Source organism: Galeopterus variegatus, unplaced genomic scaffold, assembly GCF_000696425.1.
Source record: "Galeopterus variegatus unplaced genomic scaffold, G_variegatus-3.0.2 Scaffold711, whole genome shotgun sequence".
In the NCBI taxonomy this organism is placed as follows: domain Eukaryota; kingdom Metazoa; phylum Chordata; class Mammalia; order Dermoptera; family Cynocephalidae; genus Galeopterus; species Galeopterus variegatus.
Genome location: NW_007726822.1, coordinates 650,794 through 667,271, shown reverse-complemented (window position 1 = coordinate 667,271; position 16,478 = coordinate 650,794). Strand labels below are relative to the sequence as shown.

Sequence of the window (16,478 nt, the reverse complement as noted above, 5' to 3'; positions counted from 1 at the left end):
CCGCGGCCCCGGCCTCGGACAAGGACGAAGACGCCAGCGCAGGCAGCGGTCCCTGCGAGCTGAGGTAGCGGAGCGCCAGACCCCTGACCTCTGACCCCTAACCTCCGGCTTTCCCTCGGAGTGGCCCCAGCAGCGCGCTCCGAGTCCAAGAACCTGGCCCCCGGCTAGCGGGGAACGGCGTGCCCACGGGCCCGTCGGGGAAACTGAGGCTTAGAGCAGGAGGTCACCTGCCAAGGTCACCCAGGTGGGTGCGTGGAGCTGGCCTCCCTGGCCAGCAGAGCGGAGCCGGCGGCAGCAACCCCGCTTGCAGACCCTCCTGGGTCTGTGCATTCTCTGTGGCTCCTGAGGGCCCTTACAGGGAGCGAGCTGGCAGCAGGGCAGCTGGGCAGGCTGCTGGGTCCTGGCCCTGGAAGAAGGAAGATGGGATCGGGGGCTTTGTGATGACGGGTCTCTCCTGAGGGTTATGAGGGATGCCCTGGGGGAAGGGAGGGTTGGGGGTGGGGGGGCCCGCAGGAGCCTGGGCATGAGACAGGGGAGTGGGTGTCCACCCAGGGCAAAGGGGCAGTGCAGGCTTTCTGGTCCTTGCAGAACCTCCTGAGAGAGGCTGCCTGGCTTCTCCATCCCTGGCCAGTGGTCAGGCTGGCCTGGGGCCTTTCTCTTTCTCTCTTTTTTTTTTAAAGCTGACGGGTAAGGGGATCTTTTTTTTTTCTTTTCCTTTTTGTCTTTTTTACTGACCGGCAACGGGATCGCAACCCTCGGTGTTGCGCCTGCACCGCGCTCAGCCAGTGAGCGGGAACCGGTCTCCACATGGGATCCGAACCCTTGGCGGGAGCGCCGCCGCGCTCCCAAGCGGCGCACTCTCCAGTGCGCCACCGGGCCGGCCCGGGTAAGGGAATCTTAACCCTTGACTTGGTGTTGTCAGCACCACACTCTCCCAAGTGAGCCACGGGCCGGTCCTCTGCAGCCTTTCTTATATTACCAGAACGGATGCATGCTGTAGGGACAGAGAGTTGGGTCTGTATTGGGACTTTCATTCTCTGGCTGGGGTATGGGAGAGGGGTTTGAGGTGGACACACATACAGGTAGGTGGATGTGCTCTTTAGCTGACTGTCAGAAAGGGGTGAGGAGTGAACCGAGGCTGACAGGAAGGACCTGGCCTGCGTGGGCATTGGCTCCCTCCTGGCAGTCCCTCAGCTATCTGTTTGCCACTCTCCAGCTCTGCTTTCTGGCCTTCACCCTGGTCCAGGAGTCCTCAGGGGCTCTGGCTTAAGGAGCAGCTGAGGGGCAAGAGGTCATCCAGGAGGAAGTCAGAAGTTGGTCTATTGGTTGGCAAGGATTTGCTCTCAGTAAACAAGAACTGAGGCTTTCTTCACTGGGCGCCGTGGGCAGCTGGAGTGCAGGCACCAGCCCGGCTCTTGGAGTGCTCACAGTTCACCTGGGAGATAAGATTACTTCAGTGTGAGGCGGGAATGTGGCAGTGTGGACAAAGGTCAGGCAAGGAGGCCATGAAGGCACTGTGGGGGAGGAGGGGCCCTCCTGAGAGGGGTGCTTGCTTTCCATGGGCCTGGGGAGGTGCTGAGTGAGGCTGGCCCAGGCACCTCCTGCCTGAAAAGGAGATGATGGTCCTGGAGTTACCCTTCTTTACAGGAGGCAGGGGGATAGCTAGCATGACCTTCAGAGAGGGTGGGAATTGGGGTCCTTTGTGAGATGGGGCCAAGCTGCCACCCTGAAACAGTCACTTTGCTGCTGTGCACTGGCCCACAAACCTTCTCTGTACCCCTGCTGGTGTGGGATGGGCACAAGGCTAGTAGGAGAAGCTGGGTGGGTTCCTGTCTTTGCTGTCCAGGTCTGGTCTCCTTGGGAAGAGGAGCAATAGAGGGCAGGGATGGGGCCTTTCCTGGCCAGCCGGAGAGCTGGCTGCTTGTTCTGCTACTGGGTCTCCAGGACCTGCAGGCTGTGTGCTCATGTCTCATACTGGAGGATGCAGCAGGGTTCAGACCCACTGGTTGGGGGAGCTGGCAGGCTGGGCCTGGCTCCGATTGCCCTCCTGGGACTTGGATTTTAGCCCACCCATTTGTCATCCTCTCACCTGCCTCCCCTTCTCCCTGCTTGTCCCTGCTTGTCCCTGCTCTTGGCCCAGCCCAGCCTTTCCTTTCCCCTTCCTCATCACTCCATGAGCTCTGGGCCTCTTCCTCTCCCTGACATTTCCTGCTCATCTTGGGCTGGGCTCTGGGTGTAAGCTCACTTCCTCCCCGTGGCCAGGTGAGGCTCTGAGGCAGGAGGAGGGGGCACTCCTTCCTGCTGCCCACCCTTCTGGGCCCTGCACTCTCCAGCCGGCCTTTAGTTCATGGGCACCCCAGGCAGGGCCTTCTGGTTTTGGAGTTCTCCTAGAGTGTTTGTCCCTAGGGTGTCCTCTGTGTCTCACCTTCTACCTCTCCAGCAAGGTCTGAAAGGTGTGGGGAGCCTGCCCCAACTGTCTTGCACTGCAGAGCTCGGCCCAGAGGAAGTGCTGAGGAGGTGACAGCTGGGAGTGGAACTGGTGCTCTGTCCACCCCTCGCTCTGCTTGGCTTTGGAGCTGCACCATGTGATCCCCAGGCGTGTCCAAAATCCACACTTGGGGCTGTGCCTTTGGGCATGCTTGAAACCTTGGCACATGCACCATGGGGCTGGGTGTGTGCCCACCTCTCAGTACTGAAGTGGGGTTCGGTGAGAGGGTCTTGCTGGCTGAGTGGGCCTGGGGGCTGCTGGTGGGGGAAGGGGCTGCTTCCTGTCCTCTTAGCCTGGGGAGTGGGTGTAGGAAGCTGGGAGGCACAGAGGCATGGGCAGGTCCTCCAGTAGGTGAGAGGGTAATAAAGACAGCTGTAGACACAGCTGGCCAGATCCCGCTTCCCCTTTACGCTCATCACTGGGGGCTGCCCTCTGGCCCACTCACTGTGACCGTGCTGGTGAGCCTGGACCTCTGTGGGCATTGGTGGCCTGGGGCTTCCTCTCACAGGTCAGGGATCTCTGACTTGGAGTGTGGGCAGCATGGGCTGAGGCAGCATGGTGGGGCAGTGCCTGGGGCCAGGCCTGGCCAGGAGTCCTGAGTAGGGACCTGATGGGAGGGCTGAAAAAGTTTTCATAAGCTTTGGAAAGCAACACCCTTTCTCTATTCCTGTTTCCATCTTTGAGATGGCCACAGGTAAATCCAGCATGGTCTCCTTGGTGGCCCGAAGGGGGCAGGGGTCACACTTGTGAAACAGCCACGGTGATGTGAGCATGGGATTTGGTAGGTGTGGCACAAGGAGGCCAACCAGAAGGCTTTGGGGTGGTTCTGGTGAAAGTGAATGGGCTTGACCTTGGGGGAGAGGAGGCAATGGTGAAGCTGCCCAGAGAATCCATCCTCCCTGGGGAGCTGGGCCTTGTCTGCCTGCTTGCATCATTGGAGCTGGGGTTCTGGGGGAAGGTGGGTGGTGGCGGGGGGAGTATTGGGGAGCTGTGCCAAGGGCAATGGTCAGTTGCAAAGGCAGGTGCAGACCTGGGAAGAAGAGGGGCTCAGGTGGAGACCACAGCCTCACTGTGTGGCCCAAGGTGGGTGTGGTGGGTAGATACACAAAGCCCAGGCCCAAGGCTGGGAGAGGCGGGTGGACAACAGCAGGGGCTGGGGTGGAGCTGCCCCACCCTTGTGCTCCAGCCTGACATGAGCAGAGGTAGCAGTGTGACCACCCTCCTCCCACCAGCCTGGGGGTGCCCGGGGCTAGTGTGGATGGGGCCAGGTGTCATGCAGACTTTGGCCTTGGGGGCAAAGGTCGGGCCTGTTGGCATTGCCCCTCACCTCCCAGGTGGTGCTGTCTGCCTGCTGTCCCTAACAGAGTCAGGCTTGCCTCTGGGCACTGAGGCAAGGTCAGCCCTTAGAGTGCATCTGTGCCTTGGTGCTCGCAGGTTACTCCCCTGCCTGGGTGCCCTAAGGTGGAGATGTATGCAGGCGGGAGGAAAGGGGCTACTCTCCTGCCCTGGCCTCTCCTCTGACAAAACTGAGGCCTTGCTTAATGCTGTCTGGGGCTTCCTGGTAGCCTGGCAGCTGCGGGTGAGGCGGGGCCGTGGCTGCTGTGAGTGAGCCGGGGTGCTGGTTCCTGGGATGCGTGGGGTCTGGCTTTACTCCTGTTGTCCTTGCCAGGGGCTGGGTCTGGGCTTTGTCTTAGCCACACAGTAGTCTTTCCGCTGGGCCAGGTGCCCCTCTTCCACCTTTGTGTTACCTTGAGGACCAAGCAGGTTCTGCTTGTACGGTCCCCACCCCAGCACTTGGTGGGAGCTCACAGGTGGTCACCTGCTTCTGCTGGAGGCTTCCTCGCCATCAGGTGCCTGGCCCTCAGGTGGGCTCCTCTGCCCCCTCATCCCAGGCAGGAGCACAGCACTTACCCTATAGTTGAGGTGGGACAGACTATAATTTTTTTAAAACCAGTGGAGGCCACACAGCACATGAAGGCTGGGTCCCTGCTCCAGGAAGGTGCATGTCAGGCTGGGTGCTTGGTTGGCCCTTGGCCTCAGTCCTTACACCCACTCAGGCCTACAGGGCCAAGTGTGGGGAGGAAGCTCTTCTGGGCTGTGGTGGGGACCCCTTGGCTCACCAGGTGACTGATGTGGCGACTGAGCAGGGTGGACTCGACCCCTACCCCTCTTTCTCAGCAGTGCTGGGTGGGCCTACAGATCCCTGAGTCGACTCTTCCCATTGCCTCAGTGCCAGTCCACAGCTGGAGTGTACGGTAGCAGCATTGGTCTCTGGGGAGGGAAGCTGGGCTCGGGCCTGCAGTGCTCAAGCCCCACTTAGGCCGGGCCAGACAGGGACATTGAGCTTGCTCCTCCTCTCCTCCTGCTTGTGACATGCCCTTTCCTGCTGCTTAGGGGGTCAGGCCTGTGGGTAGTCCTGAGAGTTCTGTCCACTGTAGGCCTTTTGGCTGTGGATGTAGCCCCACCTAGCTCCTTCTCCCATCTGGAAATGGGAAGCAGGGCATGTGGCAGAGACGGGTGGGTGGGAGCAGGATCCCAGCTGCCAGCCCAGAGTGAAGGGCCTGCACTGCTGGTGTCCGCTCACCAGGTGCCCATCTCCTGCTCTGCCAGCTGCCATCGCCTGCAGGATTCTTTGTTCAGCTCCAACAGTGGCTTCAGCAACTACCGTGGCATTCTGAATTGGTGTGTGGTGATGCTGGTGAGTAGCACAGTGTCTGGGAGTGGGTCTACCTGCAGCCTTCACTCAGGCACCGCTCTGCCCCCAGGGTGTGGGCCTGGGGTGCGGAGCACTCCGCAGTTGCCCTGAGGAGCCTCATCTTCATGTAGCTACTGGCATGGGCTGATAGGAAGGAAGGGCGCAGTGGTGGTCCCTACGGTGGCTGCATAGGGCTCCTGTGGGCCACACACTTGAAGCTTGCCTCTGTTGGATCCCAGGAGAGCCCTACAAATGGTAGCGTGGGGAGTGGGGGTGCTTAGCAGTGTATGTGGCTCGAGGCCTGTGTGTTGTGAGCTGTGCCTGAGGGGCGTGGGGCTCAGGGTTCTCCCATGGGAGAGCACGGAGGAGAGGAAGGCTGGGGGGCCCGCCCAGGCTGATGGGGTCATGGGACTGTGTACAGGTGCTCTGTGTGCATGAGAGGGCTTGGGATTCAGGAAGAGCTTCCTCGTGCTGTACTGCTTGGCCCTCATGAGCGTGGAGCTCCTGGCAGGCCTGGTCTCTGCTCTACAGACCTCCTGGTTCCTCTACCTTGCCTCAGGTCCTAGGACCCCCCAGGAAGGAGATTGGATGGAGCTCTGTGCTGTGTCCAGGCCTGCTGCCTCTGAGGCCTGTTTACTGCTGGCACTCTGTGGGGTAGGGCCAGCACCCTCATCCCAGAAGCAGTTGGAGTCCAGGGCTCAAAGGGGCAGGCCTCAGGGAGGGTCAGGGAGCAAGGGCTCGTCTGGGCCCAGCCCCCACTGCTCAGGACTGACACGGTGTGGCACCAGACCCTTGACCCTCACCCAGACGTGTTCGCCTCTACTCTTGGACATGGCTTCTGTGGCTATCCATGTGGAAATCCATGTGGAAGGGGCTCCACACAACCCCCTATCCAACATCCTGGGAGGTTACTGAGGGGAGGCCAAGGTTTGCAGCATTGTTGGCCTTGAGAGAGCCTTGGGCCTTGGTCAGCTATGGGGGGCCACAAGGCCTGATGGTGAGAAGCTGGTCATGCAGGGGACAGTGGGCCTAACACCAGCCCAGCCTCCAGAAGGTGACATATCCCATTCCTGGCCCAGGCTGGGTCTGTGAAGAAGCTGCCACTCTGAAGGTGCTTGGCCACCCTGGGCAGCACTATCTGTTCTCCTGCGACCCTTTGGGTCTGCCTGGCCCTTTGGCACAGCCCTAAAGCCTTTCCCCTGTTTTTGCCCCCTCTGCCATCCCCTCCTGCTGAGAGACAAGGGTCCTGGGCTCCAGATGCCTGCTGCATTCCCTCCAGCCTGGGCCTCGAGGTGGGCACTGCCCCTCAGCAGCTCTGGCTCTTGCCTGCTGTGGGCTCTCAGTGGAGGCCACACTGTGCAGGTGATGGTGTGGGCACTGTGTGTCTGGGCAGGAGGTTGGCAGATCAGCTGCAGCTGGGGGAGGCAAGGCAGTGGCTTCTGTGTCTCTGAGCTTGTTTTCCATGATGCCTTCCCTGAACACCTAGGCAGGGGACCCCACCAGTGTTCCTTTGACGGCATGGCTGCTCCACGGCACCTGTCACCACCACTGCATGGGGCGGTTGGCCAGGTCTCTGGCATCAGGGCCTGGCTCACAGAGGGGCTGCAGGTGCTTTTGAGATGGATGAGGAGGTTCCTGTGCTTGTGAAGGGAGGTCAAGCCCCCAGCCCAGGCCAGAGTCAGGATCCTGTTTTGATGGGGGCTCAGTCCTTGGAAGCTGCTTTGGGGCCAAGCACCCAGGGCTTGGAGTGCCACAGAAAGTGGCTGAGGCAAGGAGGGGCATGGGCCACTGAAGCACTCCAGGCCCAGCCACTCCCGAACCCCAGTTCCTCGCAACTCTGCCACCCCCAGGGCCCACACTCCCCTGCTCCAGCCTCTAGCCATACAGCTGGGCACTGCAGGGACTGGCCTGGCTGGCAAGGTGGGGCTCTGGACTAGGGTGGGCAGCCCCCCGCTTCAGCCTGGACCACCAGTAGGGACTGATCCCCTGGGGCTCATTGGAGGGCAGCTTCTGCAGGCAGGCTTGGGCCTTGGGGCCAGCACGGTGGTGGTGGCTGTCTATGGGGCGAGCCTGGGGTTCTTCAACAGCTCAGTTCAGAGGGAGGGCTGAGGGTTGCTGAGCCACCTGTGTCTGCTGCGGAGGGGCAGGCGTCTGGGAGGTGCTGGCAGTGGGGCCGGGTCCCCCACACAGACCCTTCTGTTGGTGCGATGTGGAGAATGAACGCTTCTCTTTGCCCCCGCACTGGTGTGGCAGGAGGTGGGTGTTGAGTCTCCGAGCTTGGCGTGGAGACCAGATAGCTGGGAGGCTGCTGCCTGACCTAGGGCTTCTGCCCCCAGAGGTGCTGAGAGAAGCTGAGGTTGGGGGTGCCTTGTGGCCAGGACTAACAGGGCTGCACTGTCCTGTTTTTTGCAGATCTTGAGCAATGCACGGTTATTTTTGGAGAACCTCATCAAGTGAGTACCTTCACTGGGGCCTGGTCCTACCCTGCCCCCAGGCTGGGCCCCCCTGGCCGCCCACTCAGGCCCCCATACCCCACTTGCAGGTATGGCATCCTGGTAGACCCCATCCAGGTGTTGTCTCTGTTCCTGAAGGACCCCTACAGCTGGCCTGCCCCATGCCTGGTTATTGGTGAGCTGGGCTCAAGGAGAACCTTGGGTGGGGGCCAGACTTACCTGGCCCTGAACCTGCCTGTGATGCTCTGTCCTTCAGTGGCCAACGCCTTTGCTGTGGCTGCGTTCCAGGTCGAGAAGCGTCTGGCAGTGGTAAGAGGGTCCACGCCTCCCTGCCATAGCCCCTGGTCTTGCCCCAGCTGGCCAGGGCCGTGTGTGCTTTCCTGGGAGTTGCTGCTGCCCAGCCTTGGTGCTTCCCCCTCCCCGGGAGAGGGAGCCCTGGTGGACTTCTCTGCCCTGCCCCCCAGGGTGCTTTAACGGAGCAGGCGGGGCTGCTGCTGCACGTGGTCAACCTAGCCATCATTCTCTGCTTCCCGGCGGCCGTGGCCTTCCTGGTCGAGTCCATCACTCCAGGTGCGCCCCGCCCCATCCTGCTCCACCACACCCCATCTCATCCCCTCCTGGGCTGGCTGTGGCTGAGTCTGCCTCTTCTGCAGTGGGCTCCATGCTGGCGCTGATGGCCTACACCGTCCTGTTCCTCAAGCTCATCTCCTACCGTGACGTCAACCTGTGGTGCCGTGAGCGCAGGGCCAAGGCCAAGGCTGGGGCTGGTGAGGGGCTGTGTGGGCTGGGGCTGGGCCTGGATGGCAATTGGCCACGTCCTCCCCTCCCTCTCTGATGCTTGTCCCCTCTGCAGGGAGAAAGGCCAGTGGGGCTGCTGCTCACACTGTGAGCTACCCGGACAACCTGACGTACCGCGGTAAGGGCCCTGTGGAGGGCTGGGCCCCATGGGTGGGGGTTGGGGGGCAGGGCCAGGCCTGGGCTGGTGCCAGCCTCCGTCTGTCCTGTTCTAGATCTATACTACTTCCTCCTTGCCCCCACTTTGTGTTATGAGCTCAACTTTCCCCGCTCCCCCCGCATCCGGAAGCGCTTTCTGCTGCGGCGGCTCCTTGAGATGGTGAGGTTGGGGGGTTGGGGGACCAGCAGGGACTGGGGCAGCTGCTGGTGGCTGGGAGGGGGCTCAGCCAGCTGCCGTCTGGTTCCTCCCCAGCTGTTCTTCACTCAGCTCCAGGTGGGGCTGATCCAGCAGGTATGTGGGGTGGGCATGGGTGGGGGTGGGGCTCAGCGCAGCCAGGGAGACAATGATATACCTTCTTTGCAGTGGATGGTCCCCACCATCCAGAACTCCATGAAGCCCTTCAAGGTGAGCAGCTCAGGCCCTCCGGTGGCTGGGGTAGGCGGGCGGGGACACGGCTGCTGAGGGAGCCTGTTTCTGCAGGATATGGACTACTCCCGCATCATCGAGCGCCTCCTGAAGCTGGCGGTGAGTGTTGGCAGGGGGGTGGGTGGAGCATGAGGGTACGTGGGGGTGTTCTGGAACCTGAAGCCCCTCCTCCTGCAGGTCCCCAACCACCTCATCTGGCTCATCTTCTTCTACTGGCTCTTCCACTCCTGCCTGAATGCCGTGGCGGAGCTCATGCAGTTTGGAGACCGGGAGTTCTATCGAGACTGGTGGTGGGTGGCCTTGGGGGTGGCTCTGGGGGCTGGGGTGGACCACATCGTGCCCTGATCACCCTGTTGTCTCCCAACCCTTAGGAACTCCGAGTCTGTCACCTACTTCTGGCAGAATTGGAACATCCCTGTGCACAAGTGGTGCATCAGGTTGGGGGGGGTCGCACATGGGGTGGGGGCATGGGAGTGGACCTGGGCTCGTCCCACAGCCTCCTTCTCCTGCAGACACTTCTACAAGCCCATGGTGCGACGGGGCAGCAGCAAGTTTGTGGCCAGGATGGGGGTGTTCCTAGCCTCGGCCTTCTTCCACGAGGTCAGTGTTCTGCAGGTTGTCTTGCTCCATCTCTGGGCAGGGGTGTGGCCCATGGCAGAGATGGCCGATGTCTTTTTTCTCCCCACCCCAGTACCTGGTGAGCATCCCCCTGCGAATGTTCCGCCTCTGGGCGTTCACAGGCATGATGGCTCAGGTGAGTGACCCCCACACGGCCTCCATGTCCACCGCTTCCCCCTGCCTGGACCCGTGCCAAGCCCTGTTCCCTGGGGCCCAGGAGCAACCAGCCCTGTGGCTGCCATGGCCAGCTGATGTTGGCCCCACTGTTTCCCCAGATCCCACTGGCCTGGATCGTGAGCCGCTTCTTCCAGGGCAACTATGGCAATGCAGCCATGTGGCTGACGCTCATCATCGGGCAGCCAATGGCAGTGCTTATGTATGTCCATGACTACTACGTGCTCAACTACGAGGCTCCGACAGCCGGGGCCTGAGCTGCCCCTGAGGGCCCGGCTTCTTCACAGCTGCCTCACTGCCCATGGTCAGAGCCCGCCTGCCTTCTTCTGCCAGGCCAGAGTGCTGGAGGGGCCCTGGCTACCTGGTGCCTCTTCCTGCCCTGGGAGGCCTCTCTGCCCCTATGGGGCTCCTCCTGCCCCCCTTGGGGATATAGACAGCAGACCACACACAGGCCGATGCTGGCAGGAGGAGCCAGCGCTAGGGAGTCTTTACTGATCCTGCCGCAGTGTGAGGGTGTAATAAAGTGCTGTCCCAAGTGACTTCCTTCAGCCTGTTGGGGTGTGGGTCCTGGTGGGAGGAATGGCCACACCCATATGGGGCCGTGCCAGGGCTTTGGGGGCAGCTGCTCCAAGGGGCTGGGAGCTGTGGTGCTCTCAGGAGGGGGGTTGGGTCCCATCAGCTCCCTCTGGCCCCAGCCAGGAGCCACCTCATGCACACATGGCTGCAGCACCCCAGACCCGCAGGGGTGTATGGGAGGCTGCTAGATCGTGGTGGGGCAGAGCAGGGCCAGTAGAGGCAGGCAGTGGCCCACAATAGCGGCAGGAGGGGGGCGGTTGGCCAGGCAGTCTCCCCATACCCTGCAACCCCCACTGCTTAGAGGAGCCCAGCTGAGGCCAGACTTCCTGTCCTGGTGTTGCCCCCATGAATCCTGCATGTGGGGCGGGGGCTCAGTGCTCCACAGACCCCATGCCCAGCCCTGGAAAGAAGGCACCCAGGGTTTCCTGGAGTGGACTTTGGCCTGGGATGGGGCTGGAGGCCAGAGGGTGGTCTCCAGGGCTCTTCCAGCCTGAGTCTGGGGGCTGAGAGGTTGTGGCAGAGGCTGCAGAGGTATCTGCCTGCCTTTCTCCTCACTGCCTTCAGCTGGAGCCTGGGTTCACATCCCCAGGGGAGGGGGATTCTGTGCCTCTTAGATGAGGTGGGGGCCTCCCTCCTGCACCAGAGCAGTCCATGGGTAAGCCCACCCTGTGCACTGACTGCATCTCCCAGGGGCTGCTGGTTCAAGGCCTGGGTCCCCCGGGCCGGCCCTGCAGTGATTTAGGCCAGTGGTTCTGGGCTGCCCTCCAGAAAGGTTGGGCTTGCCTGTGGCCCCCCGCCCGGGCCCTTCTCCACCACTCAGCTCTCCTAGCACTGGCTGGGCAGTCCAGACAGCACAGCCCTGTGGCCCTACCACCTGTGGAATTGGACAGCAGCAGCCTCCTTAGTGGCAGAGGAAGGTGGGGGACAGCCCATGTGCCTATTCCTGCTTCATCTCCGCGGCTGGCTGGCTGAACCAAATCCACGAGGCTGCGCCGAGCTGGGCTGTCCCGGGCACTGAGGGCAGGCAGTTCTCTCTGGGCTGTGCTGCCCCCGCCCTATCAGCAGTTGGCATGATCCCCAGTCCTCGCCTCCTCTCTTGCCCTGGTGGTGTGGGGAAAGGGCAGGTTACCTGGGGGGCTGCCATCCCTGTACCCCCAGTGAAGGTCTGTGGACCCCCAAGTGGAGGCAGCATCTCTCTGGGCCCCAAGGACAGGGAGTCGTGAGTGAACTCCCAGGATGACATGGTGTCAGGAACTGCTTAGCCTGACTTCCCTCACACTGCATGGCCTGTGCCCCCTGCCCCCCCACTAGCCAGTGGAGCTTGAGAACAAGCTGCCATTGCTGGAGGACAAGAAACGGTGGTGAGGCAGGTCCAGGAGGCTGCCTGTGAGACCACCTTCTCCTCCTTCCTCCAAGCAATGTGGGAACCCAGGAGTGACAGGAGCAGTCTCCTCCTGCCCAAGGCCAGCCCAGCACCTTGTGGGTGCAGAGGGGGCTGGCTCTCCTGGGAAGATGCACTGTGCCTACCTGTGCTCCCTGTTCCTGGGTGGAGACCCCTTGGGAAGCAGCACCCTAGGGGCCCTGCTGACAACCAGGGATTCCTAGGGTCAGGCCACCCTCCCCTGTCTCTCAGTAAAGGACAGTGAGCAAGCCCTGGTCCTTTGGGCATCTGCCTTCCTCCCAGGAGGCCCTGACAGCCAGACTTTCTGGAACCTGGGTCCTGCGCCCTCCGTTGCTGCACCCCACCGCCACCCCCACCCCTCCGCCTCACCGCCCCAGGCAGAGGAAACACATGGAGGCCACGGTGGAGAGCCTGTCTGTTTATAGATCTCTGCCTGTCTCTGTCCGTCCGTCCGTCTGTCCACCTGGGTATATATATCTGTATCTCTATGAAGGAAAAAGGGGGACTCTCATGTAAAAATCCAAAATACAATTCTGACTATGAACAACCTGCAGGGTCAGTCCAAGTGTGGCTGTGAAGCTCCAACGAAAACATGGTGCTTGGGGCCATGGCAAAGGCAGCAGGTGGGCAGGCCTGGGGGAGCCTCACTCCTGACCGGAGGCACCGCCCAGCCCCGAGCCCCTTTCTGCCCCAGCTGGGGCTGTGGTGGCCCACCCACTACGTCCTAGGACTGTGTGCCTGCCCCGCCGCCCCAGGACCAGCCCTGCACTGGGGGGGGGGCGGGAGGCGGGAAAGGGCAGGCCACGGGCCAGTCTGGCTCCTCCTGGGGCCTCTAGGAGACGGTGGGATCCTTGGCTTTGGAGGGCTCAGAGCCTGTCAGCAGGGAGATGGTGGGGTCATCTGTGTAGTCGTCCCCCTCTGAGAAGTAGGAGCCGTCCCCCAGCTCAAACAGCACGGGCAGGTCGCTGCTCCCCGTGTCCACAGAGCCCGGGTCCAGGAGGAACAGAGGCTGTGCCGTGTAGTGCACCAGCTGCTTTCCTGTTGGGGGGGTCAGGACAGTGGGGCGGGCAGGACGTGGGGGCGGAGGGGTGGGGAGCGGGGGGCCTGGTGCTTGGCTTACCTGAGTCAGGGCTGCTGTTCTCCTCCTCCAGAGGCCTAGGAGGCTCCTGGGGAGACAGGAGCTCCTGGATCTGTAGGGTGGAGGGTACAGTGAGGGTTCCTGCTGGTCCCTGTCCCCCAGCCCTGCCCTCTCCAACCCCGCCCCTCCCTGCCTACGCACGCTGGCCAGGCTGCTGTCAAGGTCAGGCAGGCTCATGTCGGGCACCGAGGGGCTGAACAGCTGTGAGAGGAAGGAGGGAAGTCAGGACCGTGCCTGGGGGTGGAGGTGGGGGGCGGAGTGGGCAGGACTCACATCCAGTAGGGCACTGGTGTCCACGCTGAAGCCGTGGCTGGTCAGCATGGTCTGCAGGTTGTCCAGGTTGGAGTCCATGGCATCTAAGTGGTCGCTGAGCTCATTCCTGACCCGGGGTGAGTGGACAGGTGAACCAGAGCCTGGGACCACCCCATCCAGATGCCCTCCTGCTGCAGAAGGGCCCCCTGGCGGTGCTCCCCCCAGTGGGGCCCCTTAGCACACCCAGCATGGGCTGGGGGGACAGTGTGCTTGGATGGCTGGGGAAACAGAGATGCGGCTCGACCCACGTCACCATGAGGACTGTGGGGCCCCAGTGGTGACTCTGGCAGGGCCACCACAGTAGTGGGGAATATGAGGGCTGCTGGGGATTTGGAAGACAAAGGAGTGCAGAGGGAGCTATGCTGTGTGTGGTGGGTTAGCCTCTGCCCTGGTGCTGTGCAGGTGAGACCCAAGAAGGCCCTGGGCCACCAGGCACGCCTGGGCCATCGATGGGCAGCTGGGCTGGCTCCGGAGGTGCCTGGGGCCCACCCCACTGTGAGAAGCAGCTCAATCAGCACAGCTACCCGGATCCTGCCTGTCCCTGTCAGTCAATGAGCTGGTCCACTGGCCCGCGCCTGGGAGTCAGTGAAAATAAAGAGCCTGGCGGGCCCTCCCCCAGTGCAGAGGGGCCTGACGGTGGTCACCAGGCAGGGCCATATGCTTACACCCAGGACAGAGTCTGGTCCGCAGCTGCGGGAGGGGCCCGGGTGCTGGCGGAGCCCTCCTCCCCTCCCCAGTGGGGGCAGCGCTAACCCTGGCTGGACTCGGCCATGCAGAGAGGAAGAAGAGGGACAGGGGAAGAGGCGGGCGACCCCAGACATCTGTGGAGTGCGAGCCAAACTGTAAGATACAAAGACAAGAGCCCCCCATTGCAGGCGGGGGCCGGGCAGGCTCTGTGCCCACCGTCCTCGCTCCCTCAGCCTCTGGGGCAGGGCAGCATGGCAGATGCAAGGACCCTGTGGCCTGTCGCAGGAGAGGGTGATGACAGTAGTAAGGTGGTGAGGAACAGGAGCTCCCAGCCTGCCCTGCCCCCTTGGCTCCCGCGGCGCTGGGGGTTGGGGGCTGATCTGGTCAGAACCTGCCTCCCTCCCCGGCCCCAAGCTTTGAGGTTGGGGCCAGGTTTGCCCCACTCAGCCAGCCCCAGGTTCCAGGGGTACTGCAGTCTGAGCTAGAGCCCAGGGCTGCATTTCAGGGGCTGTGGTGAAGGCAGAACTCACTTGTCCAGGCAGGCTACGCTGAGGCACTTCTCTGGGGCAGAGGCAGGTGAGGGTGATGGGGTGTGGCCCCCAGCATCCTCCAGGGCTGTGGCTGAGGCAGCGGGGGCAGGCTCGCTCTCTCGCAGGATGGAGTCAATGAGGGTAGTCGGCGACAGAGGCGTGTCCACGGAGGACGGGTGTCCCGGACTTGCCTCCTCCACCCGGGGGCTCCGTGGTGGGCTAGGGGGCTCCTCTTTGACACGCACCAGTGGACTGCTAGATAGGGCCCTGGACACGGTGCAGGGGGGACACGTTACCAGGAGCCTCAGCTGGCCCCACCCCTTCCCAAGTCTGCCCTGGGCCCACAAGAGCTCGCCTAGCAGGGTACAGGATGGCTGACGGGGTGACGTGGCCCCCACCTCTCATCTATGCTCCTGCCTGGGGAGTCCAAGGGGCTGGAGGGAGCCAGTTCAGTGATGTCAGAGATTATGGGTCCGGAGCTGGAGACAGAGTCTGGAGGATAGAGGCTGGAGCTGCTGTAGGCCTGGGACGTGGCCTGCAATCAGAGGCAGGGGCCACATGTGGCATGTGTGGTGGCAGCAGCACCCCCACCCGCCTGTGCCACACACCTGGCAATCCTGCCCTGCCTGGTGCTCACCGAGTATGGGCCTGAGCCATGGACGTGCCCCAGGGAGTACTGCCGGCCGTACTTGGGCATGGAGTGTGCCGAACTGCTGTCATTCAACATCAGGGGGCTGTGGGGAAGGGGTGGGGTTAGCTGCCTTCCCCGGGCCCTCAGTGGTACCCAGGACACAGCTGACAGAGGACAGGGACGGCCGTGGGTCCAGTGTGGAGGGTGCAGGCATGCCCAGAGCCTCACATCTTTCTCTTCACCCCCAGGATCCGGTTTGACTGCACCAGCGAGATCAGGAACTGAATGAGCTGCAGGGCAGAGAGGACAGTCAACCCAGTCTGGCCCCACAGAGGGGACCCCGGCTGCCGTCCCCATCCCCACCTTATTGACGACTTTCTGCTGCTGTGCGTGCTTCTGCCGCAGGCTGGCCACCTCCCTCCACAGGGCCTCGTTCTCACTGCAACAGACCAGGTGGGTCAGTGGGGCCTGAATCCAGAAGCCCAGGGTGCCGGGAGCTCTACAGACCCTCCTACTCACAGGCAGGTGCAGTTTGGCCTGGGCCCACCTTGGGACAAGGAGTGGCTGTGTGATGGGGCTGGGGGCCAGGCCGTGCTAGCACCCCCACCCTCCCGACTCTACTGCACTTGAAGGGCAGGACATACGCAGGGATCAGAAGCTGCCCATGCATGGTCCCCCCAGGTAGGTAGGCCTGTGTGCACTCCCACCATGCTGATGGGCCAGCCCAGACAAGTCCTGAGTATCTTCTTCACACAGAATTGCCCCTTGCCCTCACCCTGGGAGGGTCTGGTGTTCTGGAAGCCAAGTTCACCTGGCCCGTCTCCAGGTATCACAAAGCCAGGGGCTTCTGCTGGACCCTGATGTGGGGGAGAGTCTAAGATTCCTGTACAACATGGGGACTGTGGGGACCTGCCATGCTGGGCCAAGGACAGCTGCCACGGGGTTGGGATTCCTGAGTCCCCAGGGTCCCAAAGTGGATGGGAGGAGACCCACACCGCCCTCCTGGTTGCCTGTACCTCAGTCTCTTAAGTGCCAACCATGCGCTAGGTTCCTGCCAAGGGCTTCCCCAGACCCCAGAGTCTTGACTTAGGAGGGCCACAGGGCTGGTTATTAGGTGCACAGACACACACCAGGATCAGAGGTTCCAGAAAAAACCTGAAATGCTTCCTTGGGCCTGAGCTGGGGGCAGGCAGGAATAGTGATACCTGTGCGATGTGATGCCAGGGGCAGTGGGAGCCCCTGGGAGGAGGTGAGAGCAGTGAGCAGCCTCCTGCCAGCCCTGGCCTGTGCTGAGGGGCCTGGAGGGCAAGATCTGTCTGCTTAGAAGCAGGCTGGCCGATCCTGCCCACCTCTGCTTGTGGCTGCAGGAACCACCCCCCCCCCCCCCCCCCCC

The 16,478-nt window shown here is 62.4% G+C and overlaps 2 protein-coding genes across 2 annotated transcripts in view; one reads left to right on the top strand and one right to left on the bottom strand.

Moving 5' to 3' along the window:
- The window catches only part of DGAT1 (diacylglycerol O-acyltransferase 1), an 11,982-nt gene extending 1,634 nt beyond the window's left edge, over window positions 1–10,348 (top strand). Inside the window, exons 4-20 of the mRNA XM_008571711.1 lie at window positions 6–64; window positions 5,076–5,186; window positions 7,596–7,636; window positions 7,726–7,811; window positions 7,893–7,945; window positions 8,101–8,206; window positions 8,290–8,403; window positions 8,490–8,552; window positions 8,647–8,750; window positions 8,844–8,882; window positions 8,955–8,996; window positions 9,072–9,116; window positions 9,195–9,307; window positions 9,389–9,454; window positions 9,530–9,617; window positions 9,709–9,771; window positions 9,911–10,348. Coding sequence (XP_008569933.1) covers window positions 6–64; window positions 5,076–5,186; window positions 7,596–7,636; window positions 7,726–7,811; window positions 7,893–7,945; window positions 8,101–8,206; window positions 8,290–8,403; window positions 8,490–8,552; window positions 8,647–8,750; window positions 8,844–8,882; window positions 8,955–8,996; window positions 9,072–9,116; window positions 9,195–9,307; window positions 9,389–9,454; window positions 9,530–9,617; window positions 9,709–9,771; window positions 9,911–10,066 — 1,349 coding nt within the window. The 3' untranslated portion in view covers window positions 10,067–10,348. The remainder of the gene's footprint in view (window positions 1–5; window positions 65–5,075; window positions 5,187–7,595; window positions 7,637–7,725; window positions 7,812–7,892; window positions 7,946–8,100; window positions 8,207–8,289; window positions 8,404–8,489; window positions 8,553–8,646; window positions 8,751–8,843; window positions 8,883–8,954; window positions 8,997–9,071; window positions 9,117–9,194; window positions 9,308–9,388; window positions 9,455–9,529; window positions 9,618–9,708; window positions 9,772–9,910) is intronic.
- Window positions 10,349–12,190: 1,842 nt separating this feature from the next.
- The window catches only part of HSF1 (heat shock transcription factor 1), a 5,803-nt gene continuing 1,515 nt past the window's right edge, over window positions 12,191–16,478 (bottom strand). Inside the window, exons 4-13 of the mRNA XM_008571710.1 lie at window positions 15,449–15,524; window positions 15,314–15,375; window positions 15,092–15,188; window positions 14,853–14,989; window positions 14,455–14,721; window positions 13,991–14,077; window positions 13,199–13,304; window positions 13,067–13,126; window positions 12,908–12,977; window positions 12,191–12,825 (exon numbers count right to left, since the gene is read on the bottom strand). Coding sequence (XP_008569932.1) covers window positions 12,620–12,825; window positions 12,908–12,977; window positions 13,067–13,126; window positions 13,199–13,304; window positions 13,991–14,077; window positions 14,455–14,721; window positions 14,853–14,989; window positions 15,092–15,188; window positions 15,314–15,375; window positions 15,449–15,524 — 1,168 coding nt within the window. The 3' untranslated portion in view covers window positions 12,191–12,619. The remainder of the gene's footprint in view (window positions 12,826–12,907; window positions 12,978–13,066; window positions 13,127–13,198; window positions 13,305–13,990; window positions 14,078–14,454; window positions 14,722–14,852; window positions 14,990–15,091; window positions 15,189–15,313; window positions 15,376–15,448; window positions 15,525–16,478) is intronic.